This window comes from Bos indicus, chromosome 6, assembly GCF_029378745.1.
Source record: "Bos indicus isolate NIAB-ARS_2022 breed Sahiwal x Tharparkar chromosome 6, NIAB-ARS_B.indTharparkar_mat_pri_1.0, whole genome shotgun sequence".
NCBI classification, from domain to species: domain Eukaryota; kingdom Metazoa; phylum Chordata; class Mammalia; order Artiodactyla; family Bovidae; genus Bos; species Bos indicus.
In genome coordinates this window covers 45,300,627-45,323,305 of record NC_091765.1, presented here as the reverse complement: position 1 = coordinate 45,323,305, position 22,679 = coordinate 45,300,627, and the positions used below count along the sequence as shown (strand labels likewise).

General features: G+C 44.8%; 1 protein-coding gene across 1 annotated transcript in view; it reads left to right on the top strand.

Moving 5' to 3' along the window:
* Positions 1 to 11,631, top strand: part of LGI2 (leucine rich repeat LGI family member 2) — a 30,648-nt gene extending 19,017 nt beyond the window's left edge. The window contains exons 7-8 of the mRNA XM_019962531.2: positions 453 to 617; positions 8,362 to 11,631. Coding sequence (XP_019818090.1) covers positions 453 to 617; positions 8,362 to 9,179 — 983 coding nt within the window. The 3' untranslated portion in view covers positions 9,180 to 11,631. The remainder of the gene's footprint in view (positions 1 to 452; positions 618 to 8,361) is intronic.
* Positions 11,632 to 22,679: the final 11,048 nt, after the last annotated feature.

Sequence of the window (22,679 nt, the reverse complement as noted above, 5' to 3'; positions counted from 1 at the left end):
TTTTCTTTACTACTGGGACTATTCTGAGTGAGCTAAAAATACAGCATCTCGAAAAGGAATTTAACCACAGCATCCCGTCTTCACAGAGTAAATTTCATGGTAATTTCAGGAATGTTACTCTGCAGCATCCTTGCTGTCCTGTCTTTTTGAAAGCCAGGTCTCACCAAATTTGTTTAAAACTTTGAGATACTCTAGCCAAGCTCGTGAGCTATTTATCTCAGGGAAGCTGTGTAAGAAGCTGTGCGTTCAATCTGCTAACCCCATGCAAGCCAGAACCCTCTGGAATCTCTCAGACTGAAACATGCTGGGATGTGTGGTGTTCTCTCCCACCCTCCCTTCTCCCCAGTCTTCTTTGGAATCAATGAGAGAAAAGATAGAAGGGGTGAGGGTAGCGGTCTGTAATTCTCACAGGAGATCTCATGGGGACTTTTTTTTTAAACACACATTCCCAGATTTTGTTGTTCATCAGACTCTGCCCTACCAGTCAGTTTCAGTGGATACGTTCAACTCCAAGAATGACGTGTACGTGGCCATCGCTCAGCCCAGCATGGAGAACTGCATGGTGCTGGAATGGGACCACATCGAAATGAATTTCCGGAGCTATGACAACATTACAGGTGTGTTGTGGCTTTGACTGGATGTACTGACCTCATTTCAGAGTAGTCTAAAACCCGGGAGAGAAGAAATGTTCTTTGTCATCCTGAGAGGGAGCTTGGCTCTCCCACTTGATTTGATTTGGGAACACTTTCCAGCCTACCCACTTCTCTCCAACTTTTTCTGGATGTGGTGAGTTATGGTGCAAACAGAAAGCTCAGGTGGTGATTCTACTTACTGTTGGTGATCCTTTTGTAAAGGGAGAGGGTGATGGGGGGCCTGTGGTGGGAAGCACTTTCCTGAAATGGGGAGAAGTCACTTCTAGAATCCCTTGATTTTGAACAGTCATGACAGCCTAAGACTGCACCAGCTTTCTAGCAGCTATATGCATCCTTTGACTTTTGTGATGCTGGTAACTAGAATGTTAATACATACACACACGCACACACACAGTCTCATGCACACAAGTGTGGACACACACACAACACACAGACACACACTCTGTAGCTGTTTCTACTGCCCCCTGGCCAGGCCCTGATGATCACTGCTTTGTTTTAGCGTGTGCATGCAAAGTTGCTTCAGTTGTATCCAACTCTTTGTTACCCTATGGAATATGGCATTCCAGGCTCCACAGTCCATGGGATTCTCCAGGCAAGAATACTGGAGTGGGTTGCCATGCCCTCCTCCAGGGGATCTTCCCAACCCAGAGATCAAACCCAGAGATCTTTTATGCCTCCCGCTTTAGCAGGCAAGTTCCACCTGGGAAGCCCTTCCTTTTAGTAAATACATACAAAATAAGCATAAATGGCTTCCTAAATTCAAACCTTTGGGATAAGACTTGGTGATTCATTCAGTGCTGTCACTGAATCCCAGTGTCTTAGAGCTACTAAAAATAGACCATCTACTTGCTTTTTAAATAAGTGGATAAAGTCAAAATAATCTTTCAAAGACTTCTGTATTGAAATGCAATCTAATCATAATCCTGACTTTACAAACAGCACCGTTAACTGTGGCCCCGTGTGCGGGTTTCCTTCTGTGATTCCTGGTCTGATTGCAGCAGCATCTTGCTGCTGCAGAGGGGGCACGTCCAGGTAGCATTTCAGGGTCCAGAGGCTCCTAGGAACCTCTCAAGCCCAAGGTGGCCTTGCCACAGGTGCAGGGATGCAGGGAGAGAGACGCTCACCATTGGAGGCAGAGCTGCTAATGAGCCTGATCTGGAGAGAGGTCTGTGAGACGTACATCTCGATGCTCCAAGATGCCATCTGGCCTCCCAGTGCTGAGCCCACATTCCTGGGGAGCAGCCTTACTCACTCCAAGTGCAGACTCAGCACAGGTGAGTGCTGCGGTTCACAGTGCAGTGCACGATGGAGGGAAGCCCAGGCCTCAAGACCCAAGAGCCAGTCCATGTTAGAAGAAAAAGGAGGGTGAGAGAGGGACTCGCTTTGTTACCTGCAAGGTTTTTTGCTTGTGCCTTTTCTCTGACCTGGAAGATCGGCAAGGGCTAAGTGAACCAGCCCCTCTGCCTTCTCTCCTGCCTCCCACTTGAGGAAGTAGGAGCAGAGTGAAGTTGTGCCTTAAAGCAAGGAGTTCTGATGCCAGTGCTTCATGCTGGCCCTGGCTGTGGGCTTACCGGGATCCAGGCACTGGTTAGTCTCATCGGAACTCACAATAGCTATTTGAGGCGTTACTGCAGGTCCCCTGCCCATAGGTAGAGGACAAGCACCATTCGTTCAAGAGAGAGGAGGTGCATAAAGCATAAAGAGCTCAGGGTTTGAAAATCTATGAATGTGGGTTCTACTCCTGACTCCGCTATGGGCTAGGAAGTAGCTGTGGCCTCTGACCCTCAGCTTTCTCATCTGTGAAATAGGCAGGAGACTTGCCTCACTTGGGTGTGAGGACTGGATAAGTGCAGGCACAGCGCAGGCAGTTCCTAATGCCGATTTCCTTCTCACCTTTATGAATGAAGAGATGGAGGCTCGGGTATGTTGAGCCACTCTGCTGTCACTTCCAAGGCAGAGCCCAGGGTTCATCACTGCTCATCCCTCCCTTTCCCTCTCCTGTTTGACCTTGGTCGAAAGCAACAGCACTGCCCTGCATCTGCCCTTCCTACACACTGTTTAGGTCACAGCACCAGGTTCTTCAAGCCATTCGTTCATTCATTTGTTCACTCAAAGGTTTCTTAAGCACTTACTCTGAGCCAAGCCCAGTCTAGGTGCGGGGGCCATAGCAGTGAACAAGCCACAGGAAAACCTCCACCCTCAAGGAGTTTGTATTATAATGGTGGAGAGAAAAAGAGGCAAAACAAGGCAAATAATTGTCATACATACAAAGCATTAGATGGCAGCATGCTAAGAGGGGAAAAGGCTGCAGGGAGGAAAGATTTGAAGTGCTAGGCGTGGAAGGATTGAAATGTTACATAGAGTGTCTGGTAGAGGCTTCATTAAGGAGGCATCTGAATAAAACCTGTGGGACATGAGGGCTTGATGCACATGGACAGCAGGGGTTGGAGGAGGTGGAGAACATTCCGAAGAGCAAGTACAAATGTCCAGAGGCAGGAGGGTATTTTTCCTGTTTGATGAACATGCAGGTGGCTAGTTTGGCTTGGACAGAGTGGTCCAGGGGCCGTTGCAGGAGACAAAGTCAGAGAGGCTAAAGAGCTGCTCCTGAGGGCTTTGCAGGTCCTGCCAAGGACTTGGGTTTTTACCTGAGTCATGGAGGACTTTGTGCAGGCATCAGCCAGTCTACACGGAAGATTTGGGTGCCTGCTACAGAGTGCTAGGTTGTGTGCAGCTGCTGAGTGGAGAGTAGTCTATGTGTGGGGAGGGGACAAAAGTGGAATCAGAGAAAGTAGTTGAAGGGCTGTTGCAAGGGTTCAGGCAAGTGACCTGGCAGAGGCCACAGAACTGGTGGGTAGGAAGTGGTGAGGGCAGAGTGGGTGAGGCTAGAGCCAGGACTGGAGCTTGCTGGTTTCCAGGGACTCCTTGGCCTCTCAGGGTCGAAGTCTGAATCTTCCGAGAGGTGGCAGATGGACACAAAGCCCACGGCGATCTGCCTTACAGCAAGCCCAAGAAATGAGCTACAACAGCTCATTAAGCTTTGTGTTTGTTAAGCTTAGGAACACCAACATGACACTGTTTTTTCATAAATTTGGCTCTGGATCTTTCTAACTGATGACTTTGGCTGAGTTTTAACATCCATGAGCCTCTTTCATCTGTAAAATGGTAATTTCATGAATTCCCATTTCATCTGTAAAATGGGATCATAGTGTTGGGCCCACGGGAATTTAACTGGGTAGCTTATATAACACTTAGCATGGGGCCTGGCATATAGTAAATTCTTAACAATTGGGATATCAGTTGAAGATAAAAAATAAACACGTGATTCTCCTTCCTTGCTGCCACCACTAGGGAGATCCACGAGCTTCAGATATTTTACTTAATTTACGAAAGCACACAGAATTCATGCATCAGGGTCCCAACACACCTTTCCAAACACATATTGCCAATTTTCTGTCAATGCTTTCTGATCACATCTTACAATTCAGCCACCTCACTTTCTTTTGTTTCTCCCTTTACTTGGATTTCCAGGCTCAAATGCAGCCTCCTACAGGGAGCATTCTTTGATTACCTTATTAGAATGATTTACCTGTTCTCTCTGCTCTCATAATACATGAATTTCCATTAAACACAAATGACATTCACTGTCACATAATTTTTCACTTAGAGGAAGGCAGCTCATATTTATGTGCTCAGTGATTCATAAGTCGTTTCTTCCCTCAATCACACAGCCTCATAGTGTGTACTATTGTCTGTATTTTATAGTGAAAAAATCAACAACCAGAAGCGGCTCTCCTTCCCCCATTGACCCTAACTCTTTGACTTCAGTAAAAATGTCTCTACAACTTTCCAAGTGTAGGAATGCCAGGACCAGCAGAGAATGGCCTGAGGGAGGCAGGGGAGAAGGATGGTTACAGAAGCAAGGAGATCAGTCGTTCTTTGGAGGAAGGAGTGTGACTCGCTAGAATTCAGCCTGGTATGAAGAAAAGCTCTGTAGCTCACACAAGCTGGGCATACGACAAATGGATGAGCCAGGGCACAGCCCTGAACCACTTGCCTTAAACCAGACCAGGGCAAATGTGGGCTGTTCTTCCCTCTCAGGGCTGTGCATGCCTCATTTATCATGTTTGATCACATGGTGATCCCAGAGTCAGCAAGGGCTGGGCAGGCTTTTCTCCATTCACGCCTGGCAAGTCTGGGGCTCCAAGGAATGGTAGGGACACATGCTTCCTCTTCTGTGGCCCTACTGGGCATCATGCAAAAGGGACATCTGTCTTCTAGTAGGAGAGGGAGACCCAGGGTCATGACTCCCATCCCCAGCTTTGCTCCTTACATCTTCTTTCTACGTAACTTAACTCTCCTATTTTGGGTTAATTTCATTTGCTTTTTGATTTCTGTCCACTAAATATGTTGCAGCATCTCTCCTCCTAGATTAAAACACACACACACACACACACACACACACAAGATTTCTTATGCTGTTGCAACTCCATTAACTACAACTTCATAAGCTACCCCTGGACAGAGGTGTTATGGAGCATCTCCAAGAAAGGAATTCTTTCTGTCTCACATGGCCCCTCTGCTGAGACCCCAGAGCAGGGACCTCCATAGCTAAGGCCTCAGGGGAACAAGGAGCATGCACCTCAATTAGCGTTGGCAGGTGGGAGTCAGAAGTTTCTGAGAAGCGGTTTAATAGCTTAAACTCAGAAGTCTTAAAAATGTGCACAACATCTGCCCTGCAATCTCTCCACTGCCAGATGGTTTTCAAAAACAGATTTCCCTGCAAGGAAACATACTATCTACAATAATGAAAAACTGAAAATAACTGCAATGTCCAGCAGTAGGGGATTAGTTAAGTAAGATATGGTGTCTTCATGCAATGGAATATTATGTAGTGTTAAAATCCAAGTTGTAGAAGATGCAGTAACATGGGAAGATGTTCACAACATAATGGTCAAGGGGAAAAAGTAGCCTATAAAAAGTCCGTGTATACTGTAAGTGCATATCTATTTTTTCCTCATTTCTTTTCTTTTTTAATTTATTTTTTTATTGAAGGATAATTGATTTACAGAATTTTATTGTTTTCTGTCAAACCTCAACATGAATCAGCCATAGGTGTACATATATCCCCTCCCTTTTGAACCTCCCTTCCATCTCCCTCCCCATCCCACCCTTCTAGATTGATACAGAGCCCCTGTTTGAGTTTCCTGAGCCACACAGCAAATTCCCATTGGCTATCTATTTTACATATGGTAATGTAAGTTTTCATGTTACTCTTGCCCAAGTCTATTTTTAAAAAGCACCTTTGAGTATGTGCAGAGATTGGCAATTAAAGAACTATATCAAGATATTAAGTGTTATTTCAGCATTTTCAGTTGAAGTGATTTTTTAAATTTCCTTCTTTGTGCTTTTTGGTACATTGGTAGTGGAGTGTGGGCTGGAATGAGACTCCCTGGATTTGAGTCTCAGACTCTACCACATGGTATAATAGCTGTGTGACCTTATATAAGTTACTGAACTTTTCTATGCCTTTATAGAATGAGGATCATGGTGATGGTAATAAGAATACCAGCCTCATAAGACTGTTGTAAGTATTCCATGGGTATATACTAAGTATATAGTAAGCATGTAAAGGACTTAGAATAGTGCCTTTATAAGTGTTATCTATTATTATTTTCAAAATTTGCTTTGATGAACATTAAAAAATTAGTTTTCAACAAAGGAAAGGGACCAGGTTCTTGCTGGGAAGCCAAAGCAATGGAAGAGAAAAGTAAATACCACCCTATAAACCAGTCACCATGTTCCCCCAAAGTTAATACTAAGAATAGAAATTGGGTAATTATCCTTGTAATTTACAGACCAAATTCGCTTTGGTCCAAATTGCCTAGGATATAAGGGGAAAGAAATAACTTTTAATTGAATGACCTACATGGAGGGTCAGTACTATTTGAGATGTGGGCGGTGCTATTGTTCTCTGGCTGGGATGGGAAGACTGGGGAGACTTTGAGGGAGACTCTGGGTGCAGACGGGGAGAGGATGGTGGGAGCTGAGCCAGACAGAGGAGTCATGACTGAAAAGGTTCCCCTTTTCCTGCAAAGTTCCGGTGTGGTGCTGCCACAGCTGAATCATTCAGATGGTGGCTCATCAGCAGGTATTCCTGCAGCACCTGCTCTGGGCAGTTGCTAAAGAGTCGCCTCTAAGTCCTGATTCCTAGTGTTTTAACCATCAAGAGAAGAAACCCATTTAATTGCTTCATTCTGACCTGTGGAGCTAGGAATAGCATGCAGACAATTTGTGTCTTAGTGAATTTCCTGAATTATGTACCTGCCTCTAAAGACACCAGAGGCCAAGGTGACCAACACTTACCTATTTCTCTGGAGATACATTTAAACTATTTTTTTAATTGTGGGAAAATATACATAATATAAAATTTACCATCTTAACTATGTTTGTGTGCTGTCCAAGACAAGCATCGATCCCCAGAATTCATCTTGAAAAACTGAAACTCCATGCCTATTAAACTGTAACTCCTCTTTCTCTCCTGCTCTCAGGCCCTGGGTACCACCCTTCTGCTTTCTCTCTCTACTGCCTCCTCTAGGGACCTCACATGAGTGGAATCACACACTATTTGCCTTTTTGTGACTGCTTACATCAGTTAGCCTAATGTCTTCAACATTCATCCATCACATCGCATGTGTCAGAATTTCCTTCCTTTTTAAGGTGGTACAGTATTCCGTGATGTGTATTACCACACTTTATCTATTAATCCATCAATGGACACTTGGATTGTCTCTGCCTTTTCACTATTGTGAATGATGCTTCTGTGAACATGGTGTTCTTCAAGACCCTGCTTTCAATTCTTCGGGTCTAAACCCAGAAGTAGAATTCCTGGATCATATGGTAATTCTTTGTTAGGATTTCTGAAAACTGCCACACTTTTTTCCACAATGGCTACATGTTCACAAGAATACCAGTTTCACGACGGACAAGCACTTTTTAAAATTTACCTAAAGACTTTATTAGTTACCAATTTTTAAATACAAGTTAGATTTACATAATTATTTATCCTTTTCATCCTCTTGATTAAACTCAAAATATTCTGGTTAATATGTTCTTATTTAATACAGTTGATTTACCTGAAGAAATTCTTGTTTTATATAGTTTGAAGTGAAGTGAAGTCGCTCAGTCGTGTCCGGCTCTTTGCAACCCCTTGAACTACTATATAGTTTAGATTTACATAAACAAATATTTACTCTGTTCATTGTTGTTTGTTATTTCTTTTTTTTTTTTTTAAATTGAACTACAGTTGGTTTACAATATTGTGTTAGTTTCAGGTATACAGCAAAGTGATTCCATTTTGTATACATATGTATGTATTTCAGATTATTCTCCATTATAGATTATTGCAAGACAGTGACCATAGTTCCTTGTGCTATACAGTAGGTCTTGTTGTTTATCTATTTTATATACAGTAGTATGTACCTGATAACCCCATACTCCTAATTTATCCCTCCCTGCTTTCCCCTTTGGTAACCGTAAGTTTGCTGCCTATGTTTGTGAGCCTGTTTCTGTTGTGTAAATAAGTTTACCTGTATTATTTTTAGACTTCACGTGGAAGTGGCATCATATAACATTTGTCCTTCTCTGACTCTGGACAAGAGTTTCTCACAGTGGCTGTCCTAACCCCCCTCTCTCCTCTTCTGGAGCACAGGTCAGTCCATCGTGGGCTGCAAGGCCATCCTCATCGAAGACCAGGTCTTTGTGGTGGTGGCCCAGCTCTTCGGCGGCTCTCACATTTACAGATACGACGAGAGCTGGACCAAGTTTGTCAAATTCCAAGACATAGAAGTGTCTCGCATTTCCAAGCCCAACGACATTGAGCTGTTTCAGATCGAGGATGAGACGTTCTTCGTCATCGCCGACAGCTCCAAAGCCGGTCTGTCAACTGTGTATAAATGGAACAGCAAAGGATTCTACTCATATCAGTCCCTGCACGAGTGGTTCAGGGACACGGATGCTGAGTTCGTGGATATAGATGGAAAATCACACCTGATCCTGTCCAGCCGCTCCCAGGTCCCCATCATCCTCCAGTGGAATAAGAGCTCGAAGAAGTTTGTCCCCCACAGTGACATCCCCAACATGGAGGACGTGCTGGCTGTGAAGAGCTTCCGCATGCAGAACGCCCTCTACCTGTCCCTCACCCGCTTCATCGGGGACTCCAGGGTCATGAGGTGGAACAGCAAGCAGTTTGTGGAGATCCAGGCTCTACCGTCCCGGGGGGCCATGACCCTGCAGCCCTTTTCTTTTAAAGAGAATCACTACCTGGCCCTGGGGAGTGACTACACGTTCTCCCAGATATACCAGTGGGATAAAGAGAAGCAGCTCTTCAAAAAATTTAAGGAGATTTATGTGCAGGCGCCTCGTTCCTTCACAGCCGTCTCCACTGACAGGAGAGATTTCTTTTTCGCATCCAGTTTCAAAGGGAAAACAAAGATTTTTGAACACATAGTTGTCGACTTAAGTTTGTGAAGGTGTGATTGGTGAAGTTAAAAGACACGTAGCTTTAGCTCTTACATGAGAGAACTGAGGGGTGGGGGGTGGGGTGGGAAAGAAGCCAGGTTCACATCTCCGAAACTGAAAATGCACTAGGGAAATAGTTAGAAGTTTGCAAACTTTTAGAACTCATATTTTAATCAGGGATTGCATTTATTGGCTAACTGCATGACACGTCCATTCTCCCACTTAAAAAGACATCCTAAAGCCTGTAATTACTGAGAAAAGAGTACAGCATTAACTCTTACCATCTAGGGACGTAATAAGCTTTTTTTTTTTTTTCCTTTTAATGAGGAAGGAGAAAACTCGATAAGTTGGGACCGCTCTTATAATGAAATAAAAACAAACAAACAAAAAAGACCAAATACACTTTGGGCCCTTCTCATTCCATTGTAGCAGTCTATTGGGTAAGAATGCTTAAAGTCAGAGACAGCTGAAAAGATTTGCTGATGATCAGTTTAAAATCTGATAACAACTCAGCAGTGCTATTTTGAGCCTTTCCAGTTTCCTGAATCCCCCCTAATAGCAGAGCCTTGATTATTTCATTGGTTCCTATAGATGGATCTTCATCACGGGTGTGTTAACAAAATAAGGTTTAACATTGCTTTCTCTGCTACAGAGAAAGTATTCTGCTGACACGCATGCTGGTCTATCACGGCTGCGGGCCCAGAAGTGAGACGAAGGCGATTCTCCCTCTGCTCGTGCTTCAAAGCTGACCCCCGCAGTGGCCAGCACAGTCGTGCTCGTTTAATGCTTTCCACGACTCATGTGCTTCTCTGGACCCAACCTTTGAGTGCGTGGGTAACCTGCAGGCAGGCCAACAACTGAATGGTGCTTTTTATTCTGTCCTAGAGCAGTAGAACAGGTATTTTCATCTGATGAGCATTTGGTAGAGTTTTTGAAGTCAGATTTTGTGGAGTCAAAAAAGGGTTTGTACAACTCTCGACGTTCTTTGAAACCTAGAGATGAGTCTGCGATGGATGCGTGTTTTGCCCTCGGGGCGACTTAGTATGTCACGTAATTGAAATACTGCCTGCCCCCCTGCCCCTGTTCCAGTCCTGCTTGGTCCGCTTGCTGGTACTGTGGCCGCCAGCCAGTCCTTCTGAAGGTGCTGCTGCATCAGATTGCAGAACCCCGGCATTCATGGTGGCAGTGCCCCTTCCCCTCCCAGCCCATTAGCAGCAGAAACCCACACCCTCACATGGGGTCACGTGCCAGCAAGGCCTCACCCTGTACAGGCCGGGCTCTGGGGGGTGGGGGGTCTCTAGCTGATCCAGAGGGACCAGGTTTGGAGCCAGACGCAATGAATCCCCATCCACACTCAGGGGACACGGTGACCTCTTTGGTCTGGACGGTGTGGGAAGCTCATGGGGTCTGGTTTTGTAGGAGGTTCCAGGTGGATAGTCTGCCTGGCTAGGGGGTTCTCTTCAGAGTATATGAAGTGGAAGCTTTCAGGGGTGGCTCTCCAGTAAGTTCTCTTCTGGCTGCAAAAGTAGCACACTCATCTTATACTGTATTGCTGTTTTTTAATGATTGTTTGCCAAGTCATGCGTAGGTAGATGTTTTGTCACAAATATGAATGTGTTTGTTGTTTCCAGACTTTGAGCAATGCAGATCAAGGCCATAAATAGCACTTAGAGAACGATGCCCAGGGTCACGGCAGCACTCCTGCGGACGTTCTGGGACTGCAGGCTCAGGGCTTCCAGCCCAACTCACCCACACACAGTAGCGTTGCTGCTCCAAACTTTCCTGCTAAACATGAGTGAACAGGGAAAAAAGTGGTTAGTTTTCATTTTTAAGCACAAATCATTCTTTTCTTCTATGTTTTTTGCCTTCCTGGTTTATTTGAATTGACTACAAATACCAGATCCTCAGGCTTTCCAGGTGGCTCAGTGGTAAAGAATCCACCTGCCAATGCAGGAGACATGGGTTCAATTCCATGGGTTCAAATGGCAACCCACTCCAGTATCCTTGCCTGGAGATTCCCATGGACAGGGGAGCCTGGCGTGCTACAGTCCATGGGGTCGCAAAGAGTCAAACACGACTTAGCAACTAAACAACAACAAACCCAAATCCTCACATCAGAGGCTGAAGGTGGGACAGCTCTGCCTTTCCCTCCAGCTGTCAAGATGGACTGCCTATGCTTTCTGGCACCTGGAATCCCTCAGACGAGCCTGGCAGAAAAGCAGGCACTTGACAAGAAGTGTAGGAGGCATTTAGACCATCCCAGCATTTGCGCCAGGTCGCAGTGATGTTCCTGGTGTCAGCGGCTGGTAGAGGAAGCAACAGGGCATCTTCTCCATTGCTGCCTCCTCAGAGCAGTGACCACCTTCTCAGCCTTGCCTTTCAGGGTGGAGTTGGGGGCCGCCCCCTGCCCTCACCACACTGGGAACCATTACCTGGAATCTGGAAAACCCGGGAAGCAGAGGGGACGGGGCTGGGTTGGGCGGGGACTTGCTGAGTCCAGATGAGACATCAGAGAGTGAAAGAAAAATCTAAAGCAGCTGGTGGTGAGGAGGGGTGTGGGGATAAGAGGGTGGGAAACCCATCAGTGGCAATCAGTTTTTCTTTTTAAAAAAAACTGTAGACAGGATGGGAATCTTCAGTCTACAGAGTCCCCATGCCAAGGGACGAGGTATTTGTTCTGGCCGACTTACCAAAACAGCATAGATGTTCTTGGCACGAGGCTGTGGAAGCTTTACTTCATTAATCTTACTGCTCCCTCCAAAGAACCCTAAGAAACAATTCCTGCAAGAAGCTTTCTTCCAGTAATAATGGAAGTAAAAAAACAAATAGAAAAGCCCCAAACAACAACAACAGAAACCCAATGCAGAGAAACACGTGGGCCCCTCCCCTGTGGGGCTGGCCTTAGAGGACATTGCCCTGGCTTCTCCATGCCTCTCCATCACCCGCTGGTTGATCATCTTTGCAGCTGATTTCTTCTTTATAAACTCAGTGTCCAGGCACCCATGTCAAGTCCCTCCGTATGGCCATGTGGCCAAGCCCCACAGCCTTGAAGGGAGAGGACTTGTCCCCAAACTCCATGGGGTCAGGCATAGATCTCTCGCAAACACTCTGAAAACAAACTTTAGGTGTGAGTATCATGGTGTTCTCAGGAGCATGATTAACAGCTAAAAGCTACAGAACTGCTATTACATGCAAGACCCTTGTAATTCTGCCAGAAGTTACAAATAATTTTCTGTTCTAAGGAGTGTTTTTACCTAGCATAATGGGTGAAAAGACAACCCTGCATTTTGGAAAAACTTTGTTTTTCCAATGTACAATTGTGTTCATCTCAGTTTTTCAGTTTTCGAAGGCATACTGGAGGGCAGATACTATTCTAATTTTGGAGAAAGAATTAGACACAGACAATCTTAAGTCAATTGCCTGCTCAAGATTATCCAGTTGTGAGTGACAAGGCTAGAGCTTTCCTCTGAGCAGCAGGCTTTGTGTTCTCTTTCTGTGACACTGCCATGCCCTCCCAGTAAAGGCTTTTTAATCCCGATTTTGACTATAGCAGCACCTTGAGATAAAATAAAAAATGCAACAAAATGTGTGTAGACAGAGGAAAGATCGTCCTAAACAGACACCATTCAATCAATTGGCCCATTTAATAATTAAACACTACAGAACTGCAGTTATGTGCAAGACTCTTTAAAAAATCTGCCAGAAGGCACAGATAATTTTCTGTTCTCAGGAGGGTTTTTAGCTAACACGATAGTTCCTCCCCACCCCACCCCCGCCCCTTCCCCAAGTTAGCTAAGGTGGGGGGCTGTTAAAGTTAAGACACATCTGGTCCTTATCACAATGTCCATAAGATAAACAAGAAGAGTTCCATGAGGGAAATGCCAAAACCTCCAATGCACGAATAATGATGAATTGCTCCCGGGCCGTCATCAGCCTTTGGGGAGCATGCTGGAAATGGCAGTGTTGCATTTTTCTTCCCCATGGAGTGAGAGGCTGTGTATTTTTAGGCAAGAAATCAGCATGGGATGCTGGAGGTTTGGCTGCCAGGAACACTCACAATGGAAATTTCTCCAACCTGGGGTATAATGAAAGAGAGACCAAGGTCTGCGGGAGGGGAGTCTTATTTGCATGCCATCCAAAGAAAAGCTCTTTAGCCAGCTTCCCCATTCTTCTGCAGAGGTAACAGCCCCACGACCACAGTTTTGGAAGAGAATTCTTTAATTAGGGTGCGGTCAAAAATTCTGTTAAACAGGATTCTGGAGTGGGCTGCTAGAATCTAGGTGTTGATGCAGTGAGCAAAGTGACCCAGACGTGGGGACACTGGAATAGGCAGAAAGGCAGGGCAGATGGCTGTGAAAGAAATGCTTTTGGGAAAGTAGAAATAAATTGGAAGAAAATGAAAAGTAATAATGGTTTTCTTTGGCTCAGCCAGACAAATGGAAGGTGGAAAGACCAGGCAAATTTAACAGTATTCCAATTATTAAAGAAGGGAACCAGTTGTAATGCTAATTAAAATGAGAGTTATATTGTAAAACTACTTAGCTCTACACCGAGGCACTCTTGTCCTGACACTATGCCACTGCTTGTATCAGAATCTCCCTTTTTCTAGTAGGAAGCTATGCATTCTCTACCAATCTCTTCGACTTATCAGGAATGTATAAGAACTGTGGTAAAATTGGCCAGTATGCCATCTGGTACCATTTTATGGATTTTAAATACATAAATTAAATCAAATAAGAATAGTTTGTATGTATATGAAAGCAAATTTCGCAATCTATAATGCAAGCTACCATGGATGAATTTTAAGGCTGAATACACATTTAGCTTTGGCAAATAGACTTACTGAATGACGTGCCTCTTAATTCAACATATTCTGTAAGCCTATGAATAAAAAGTAGCCCTGCCTGATACGGCTTGGATTTCTGCTCTGCTTGAATCTGGATATGCCCACTTGAGTCAGAGTTAAAGGGCTGCCCACAGTGGGCTCCTGAGGAAGGGCAGTGTGTACCCATCCTCTTGGTGTGCTTCCTCCTCTTTGACATGGAAGATGGGCACAGCAGGGGCCTCTTGCTTCTTCCACTTGCAAACTTAAAAGCCACGAAGAACTTTTACAGTCACACTTCTGCCAGATCTGCAGAATCATAATCTTGACAGATGACAAAGAAGTCTAGGATGTTTGGGTATTTTCTGATTGCATTGCTGGTGAGAAGGAGATGATGTTACAAGATCCCACTGGCTGGGTTGAACCACAATCAACTTGAAGGCTTTTGATTTGTTCTCTGCATGTCTGAGACCTAAGTGGGTACCCATTAATTATGCAGTCAAGTTTGTCCCCTGTACCTATGTCTTTAAGACCCATTTGGTTTAATTGAACAAATAAAGGGTCAAAGCCTCCAATCACTTATGACTGTGTCCCATGTGTCAGGTACTTTGATATACTGGGGGGCTTTTTAAAAAGTAGAACAGAGTTCTTGTTCTTGTGGTACTAAAAATCAAGTAAAGAGGAAAAGTCATAATTGCATTAAGCTAAAATTACAACACGGAGTCTAGCGGATATTCTGCAAAGCAATGTACGACTCATGGGGCAATGAATGGGACAAGGAAGGATGACAACTAAATTAACTACTGGTATGGTGTATGCCCTGAATTAGTTTGATATATGACGACACCCAATGGCTCAGCAGGTAAAGAATCTGCCTGCAATGCAGGAGACACAGGAGTTGCACGTTCAATCCCTGGGTCGGGAAGATCCTCTGGAGGAGGAATGGCAGCCCACTCCAGTATTCTTGGCTGGAAAATCCCGTGGACAGAGGAGCCTGGCGAGCTACAGTTCAAAGGGTTATAAAGAGTCGGACATGACTGAGCACAGATGGGACCAGATGATGACCACGTCTTAAACACGTTCGTCAGCTTCCAGTTCCCATGGGTCAGAAGTCCTGGCATTGCTCACCTGCTCCTCTGCTTAGGGTGTCATGAGGCTGCAGTCAAGGTATCAGCCAGACTGTGTTCTCGTGTGGAGGCTCGTGGAAAGATCTGATTTCAAGCTCATTCAGGTGGTTGGTAGAATTTATTTCCTTGAGATAATAGGACTGAGGGCCTGTTTTCTTGCTGGTTGTGGTTATGAGAACACCCCCAGCTCCACAGTTACATGCCACTAACCTTCACCATAGGTCTCCTCACAGCGTGAACCTTTGGCTTCTTCATGGTCATCAGGGATCTTGGGCCTGATGTCCTGTAACCTTTGCCTTGTTCTATTGGTTTGAAGCAGGGCACAAGTCCCGCTTACTCACAGGGAGGGGATTATAAAGAATATGACCCCTGGAGACAGATCACCTTAAAGTGTGTATACTACAAGCACCAGCCAAACAGAATGGATGCCCCGCTGATCATAGCAGACACTATTCATAAACAAACTTGACCAGTATGTTCCAGTCAAACATGAGCTATGAACACAGACAATACAATCGTAGGAAAAAAGGTCACTTCAGGCCAGGATAAGAACTCTTGACAAGGATAAAGGGGAGAAGGGCCTGGTTCCTTTTCCTGGTTTCTGTTTGGTGTTTGTGGGGAAGTGCTTGGAAGCACTGATTTTCTCTAAATCTGCAAGTCAGAAGCTCATTCATCCCAATCTCTCAGTGCATTTCATCTTAGAACTAAAACGCTCCATACAAATTGCCTGGTCCTGACCATGTGCCCATGAGATTATGGCCAAATGAATCCATTAATTTGAGGAAGTTTCGAAACCAATGTATACCCATGCCATACCCCCTTACACACATACCACACCATACACACACACACACGCAACATCCAAACACATCACACACCATGCCATATCAGATACAAACATACAAATACGTACCACATGTACTAAACCCCTACAAGCCACCCATCACGTTACCATACCCCACAACACGCACACAAATACACATACACATTGTATAAGTGACAGGTGCCATTTCCACAGATAGTGCTTAACTAGGTTAATACACATTTCCTGAGTAAAAATCTGTATTAAAATTAAAAGGAGAAAATATTCAGTTGATCTAGAAGAACCAATGGGTGTTACTTGAAGGTATTTGAGCAATGTCTTGACTAAGAATTGACTAAAAGACACTTGCTCCTTGGTAGAAAAGCTATGACCAAGCTAGACAGCATATTAAAAAGCAGAGATATTACTTTGCTGACAAAGGTCTGTATACTCAAAGCTATGGTTTTTCCAGTAGGCATGTATGGATGTGAGAGGTGGCTCATAAAGAAAGCTGAGTGCCAAAGAATTGATGCTTTCTCCAACTGTGGTGTTGGAGAAGACTCTTGAGAGTCCCTTGGACTGCAAGGACATCCAACCAGTCTATCCAAAAGAAAATCAGTCCTGAATATTCATTGGAAGGACTGATGCTGAAGCTGAAACTCTAATACTTTGGCCACCTGATGTGAAGAACTGACTCATTTGAAAAGACCTGATCCTGGGAAAGATTGAAGGTGGGAAAAGAAGGGGATGACAGAGGATGAGATGGTTGGATGGCATTGCTGACTCAACGGACATGAGTTTGAGTGGGCTCTGAGAGTCGGTGATGGACAGAGAAGCCTGGTGTGCTGCAGTCCATGGGGTCACAAAGAGTTGGACACGACTGGGCAACTGAAGTAACTTGACTAAGAATTGAGTATGGAAGAGGAATGCAATTGCCTTAACTTCCTTAACCACTTCCAAGAAGAACTCTTAGTGACAGTGTGGCTTGTTGGCTGTGGCTGACCTAGAGCAGGGTATCAGTGCTCTGAAGGCCATCCAGGATACCTCAGAGACATCCTTGTCAACTCTTGGGCTTTGAGGTAACTCTCACTAGCTATGGACTGAATATTTGTTTCCTCTCAAAATTCATATAGACATGATCTCAGTCATGTCTGACTCTTTGTGACCTCTTGGATGGTAACCCACCAGGCTCCTCTGTCCGTGGAATTTCCCAGGCAAGACTACTGGAGTTTGTTGCCATTTCCTTCTTCAGGGGATCTTCCTGGCCCAGGGATCAAAACTGCTTCTCTTTCATCTCTTTCATTGGCAGGCAGATTCTTTATCACTAGCGCCGCCAGGGAAGCCCAAAATTCATATGTTGAAGACTAATCTCCAATGTGATGGTATTTGGAAGCGGGGCCCTTTGGGAGGTGATGAGGTCATGAGGGTGGAGCGAGAATGGCATTAGTGCCCTTATAAAAAAAGAAAGAGGAGGAGACCTAGGATCCCTCTCTCTGTCACATGAGGATATTAAAAGAAGACAGCTGTCTGCAAGCCAGGAAGTGGATTCTCACCAGAAGCAAATCTGCCAGCACCTTGATCATAGATTTCCAGCCTCCAGACTGAGAGAAATGAATGTGGTTGAAGCCCCCTGGTTTACCATTCTGTTACAGCAGCCCAAACAGACTAAGACACAAGCTTTCTGTTCTCTGTCTGAAAACTGTGCCCACTGAGAAATAAGAAAATGACAGAATAGCATCTCTCTAACTGATAAGGGTCACCTTGGAGACTGACATCATCTGCAGGCACGTGGGTTTCCTAACACTGAACCCTGAAACTGACTGTTTGGTCATAGACTGACAATACAGAGGAGGAAGAGACATACTTGCTCTTGGCAGATAGACCAGGGCGGGGCGGGGGGGGGGGGCGGTGGGGGTTGGTGAGATTGGGTTAGTGGATTCAGTTTCACATCCTAAGTCACCAGTCTCATTAGGACACCCCCTACCTTGTCTATGGTGGAGAGGGTGAAGCCAGCATACTGGTACCAGGAGAATCACACTCCTGGGCTCCTTCCATGTGGAGGGAAACATCAGCAGAAGGAAAGGAGCCTTTTCTCCACTACTGTCAACAGCTCAGGACATGTCAGTGTGTCTTGGTCCTTGACTGGATCTGGGGAGCTCGACTTTCTGTTCCTTACCTCTATTTGCAAGTTATCCACAGAGACCATAAAAATATAGTCTTAACCACTTGGCAAAGATATTTTGGTATAAAATGCTGCTGCTGCTGCTGCTAAGTCGCTTCAGTCGTGTCCGACTCTGTGCGACCCCATGGATGGCAGCCCACCAGGCTCCCCGTCCCTGGGATTCTCCAGGCAAGAACACTGGAGTGGGTTGCCATTGAAATAGACCAGAAGAAAAGGGAAATTTGCCCACATTGAGGCAGGGTCCTTCCTGCAGGTGATGGAACTAGATATACCTCAGTAAAGCTCTGTTTTCCCCACAATAATGTTCTAATTTTTAATTTTCTATTTTATCAGCTTTTCATATCATATAGCACCAAATATAGTGAAATCTAATGTCATTCCAGGGTCCTGAAAGAAGAAGCAGGTCAACTTTAAATGTCTTTCAGTAACGTAGAAAGTCAGGTGAATTTTCTGGCATTCATATATTCAGCGAAGTGGAGTATTTGCTCTACTTACTAAAAATGACACTCTCTCCCCACCGTTTCCATCTGCATTTACGTACTGTGGGTACTGCTGAGGTAGCTATTTTCCCTGATGTTTACTGCCAATACATTTGCATTTTCTGTCACAATAAATAACCCAGTAAAAACCTCCAATGAGTAGGTTCCAGCCCTGGCTCTTTCTAAGCATGGAATCACAGACCATGATTTATAGTCATGAATGCCCAGAGGAAGGGATAAGTGGACACTTGCAAAGGAAATATAAGTGAATTCAAACAAAAGCTCAGTGGCTGTTAGGAAATTAAAGATGTGAAAGTTCTACAACCATTCAAGTCATGGGTGGAGAAGGAGGCCATGGCAGGAAGAAGCTCTCCCTACACGGGCTGTGTCTAGGGGTCACCCCAGCACCTGCTATGTCACCAGCGTATGAAGCCGACACTCTCATATCTCCACTTCGCAGATGAGAAAATGGAGACTCAAAGAGTTTGAGGGCTGCCTGGGTCACACCGCTCAGTTCAGTTCAGTTCAGTCGCTCAGTCGTGTCTGACTCTTTGCGACCCCATGGACTGCAGCACGCCAGGTTTCTCTGTCCATCACCAATTCCCGGAGCTTGTTCAAACGCATGTCCATCAAGTCAGTGATGCCATTCAAACATCTCATCTTCTGTCGTCCCCTTCTCCTCCTGCCTTCAGTCTTTCCCCGAATCAGGGTCTTTTCCAAGGAGTCAGTTCTTCACATCAGATGGCCGAAGTCCCACTGCTAAAGAGTGGCAAACTCAGGTGACTTGTTCAAGTTAGTACAGAGATTAAGACCTGGAATGGGAACATAATTACATAGTTCACCACCAGAATAGGGTTAAAATGCAGGATGCCCAGTCAATTTGAATTTCAGATAAGAACTTTTTTTTTTTTAAGCATAAAGATATCCCAAATATTGCATGGGATATACTTATGCTGGTGGCTCAGCCAGTAAAGAATCCACCAGCAAGGCAGGAGACCCAGTTTAGATCCCTGAATCAGGAAGATCCTCTGGAGAAGGGAATGGTTAACCATGACAGTATTCTTCCCTGTGTATTCCATGGACAGAGGAACCTGGTGGACTATAGTCCATGGGGTCACAGAGTTGTACACAACTGAGCAACTTTCATTTCTCACACTTTTATGCTAACAAATGATCCTTTGTTTTTCTGAAATTCAGATTTAACAGATACAGTGTCCTGTACTTTTATTTGCTAAATTTGGCAACCCTAATCCAGAATCCACACTTTTAAGCACATATTGTTTTAAGATGCTCAAAGTGCAGCTGGGGAGAAGCGTTCCCCACTCATTTTAGTTTGTATGTCTGTATAGTTTACGTCATACATAAATGGTTGCACCTTATTCTCATAACCAATGGGAAGGGTCAATACTACGAGGAAGCTGAAACCAAACAGCTCATATCATTTGCCTTAAATCAGAAAATACTAATCATATCCAACCCTGACCTGGCACTTGGCCAATGCCACGTGCTATTTTATGAGTTTTTTACCTATCTTCTCACTTAGTCCTCAAAAATCCTGTAGGATAGGTCAAATCATTATATCCATTCACAGACTGAGCAAAAGAGGCACAGAGGGGTTAAAGAAGTTGTCTGGGTCACACAATCAGCAAGTGGAAGAGCCTGGCTTTGAACCCAGGAAAATCTGGCATCAAAGATGGTATACTTTCATCCACTGTGCTACATTCCTGCTTTAACTCACAAATACAGAATAACTGTAGCTTTGTTCATGCCCAAGGCTGTTCACATGTGTTTGACTCCAAAGTCCATGTTGCTTCTGTAACTCCATTGTAAGTAAAGCCTGCATGTGTGGTGTTAGAGCAGGGGAACACAAAGAATGCTGTATGGGAAAATGAAAAGCTGAAGAGGTCATCCTTGTCCCCAGTCCTCACTGCAGCAAGGACTCCTGGGGATCAGTGCTGTCTGATTTTGTAAACAAAATTTTATTAGAACTCATCCATAAAAAAACTTTATTTACATTATGCTTTCCAACTATGGTGCTGGAGAAGAGTCTTGAGAGTCCCTTGGACTGCAAAGAGATCAAACCAGTCAATCCTAAAGGAAATCAACCCTGAATATTCACTGGATGGACTGATGCTGAAGCAGAAGCTCCAATACTTCAGCCACATGGTTCAAAGAACTGACTCATTGGAAAAGACCTCGATGCTAGGAAAGATTGAAGGCAGGAGGAGAGGATGACAGAAGATGAGGTGGTTGGATGGCATCACCGACTCAATGGACATGAGTTTGAGTAAGCTCCAGGAGATGGTGAAGGACAAGGAGGCCTGACATGTTGCAGTTGATGGGGTCGCAAAGAGTCAGACATGACTTGGCCACTGAACAACGCAATAGAACACAGCCACGCTCACTATTTACATATCACCTGTGGCTGCTTTTATGCTTCAACCACAGAGCTGAATAGTTGAGACAGTTTCCATGACCTACAAAGCCTAAAATATTTACTGTCTGGGCTTCTATACAAAATGTTTGCTGCCCTCTGGTCTACACAATATACACTTGTGATCATTTTACACATGAAGAAACTGAAGCCCTCAAGGGTTAAGTAAGTTGTTCAAAGTCAAATAGCTAGTGAACAGCTCAGCTGGAATTCCACACCAGTACTGTCTAACTCTCAAGTTTAGGTCAAGTAGCCCCTTTGATAAGCCAGGCTAAGAGTTGATGTTAAGTCATAAGTTGACTTGCACTCCATTCAAACAAGTGAAAAATTAAGCTTCTGTATTTTTTCCTCTAATTGACCTAATTATTTTTTAGTGGATCCCACACCAGTGGGTAAATGTAGGCCAGTCCAGTAAACTCAGTCTAATCCTACGGTTTTAATAGTTTCATTAGATCATTCAGGCTGTGGTGAGTCAAACACAGTATTTCAGATTTCCACCCTCTCGGCTTCTTCTTCAGGAGAGCTTTCAGGCACCTAATGGCAGTAGGAGTGGGGTAAGGAAGGATCTTCACGTCCACGTAGAATTTTCTAGATCCTGGTTCTGGGAGCACTAAGGTCTGGCTTATGCCATCTGTTCTCTCTCAGTGACCTTGGGCAGGTTCCCTTATCTACACAGTTGGGATCATAATAAAAGATCAGTTCAGTTCAGTTCAGTCGCTCAGTCGTGTCTGACACTTTGCAACCCCATGAACCGCAGCATGCCAGGCTTCCCTGTCCATCACCAACTCCCTGAGTTTACTCAAACTCATGTCCGTTGAGTCTGTGATGCCATCCAACCATCTCATCCTTTGTCGTCCCCTTCTCCTCCCACCCTCAATCTTTCCCAGCATCAGGGTCTTTTCAAATGAGTCAGTCCTTCGGATCAGGTGGCCAAAGTATTGGAGTTTCAGCTTCAACATCAGTCCTTCCAATGAACACCCAGGACTGATCTCCTTTAGGATGGACTGGTTGGGACTCTCAAGAGTCTTCTCCAACACCACAGTTCAAAAGCATCAATTCTTTGGCACACAGCTTTCTTTGTAGTCCAACTCTCACATCCATACATGACTACTGGAAAAACAATAGCCTTGACTAGATGGACCTTTGTTGGCAAAGTAATGTCTCTGCTTTTTAATATGCTGTCTAGGTTGGTCAAAACTTTCCTCCCAAGGAGTAAGCATCTTTTAATTTCATGGCTGCAATCACCAACTGCAGTGATTTTGGAGCCCAGAAAAATAAAAAGTCAGCCACTGTTTCCACTGTTTGCCCATCTATGTGCCACGAAGTGATGGGACCGGATGCCATGATCTTAGTTTTCTGAATGTTGAGCTTTAAGCCAACTTTTTCACTCTCCTCTTTCACTTTCATCAAGAGGCTCTTTAGATCTTCTTCGCTTTCTGCCATAAGGGTGGTGTTATCTGCATAGCTGAGGTTAGTGACCTCTTTGTCCCCCTGTCAGTCCTCTTGGCCTCTGCAGCCCTGCTTTCCCGGGCATGTAGACAGTGAGATCCCAGAGGGCTAGAAGCTTCTCCATAAGAGTCACCATCTTTCCACTGGAGCCATGTTGAAAGAAGCCACTCATGCCTTAGACCCTGCAGTCTCCACTGGGACTTGGGGAGAAGTG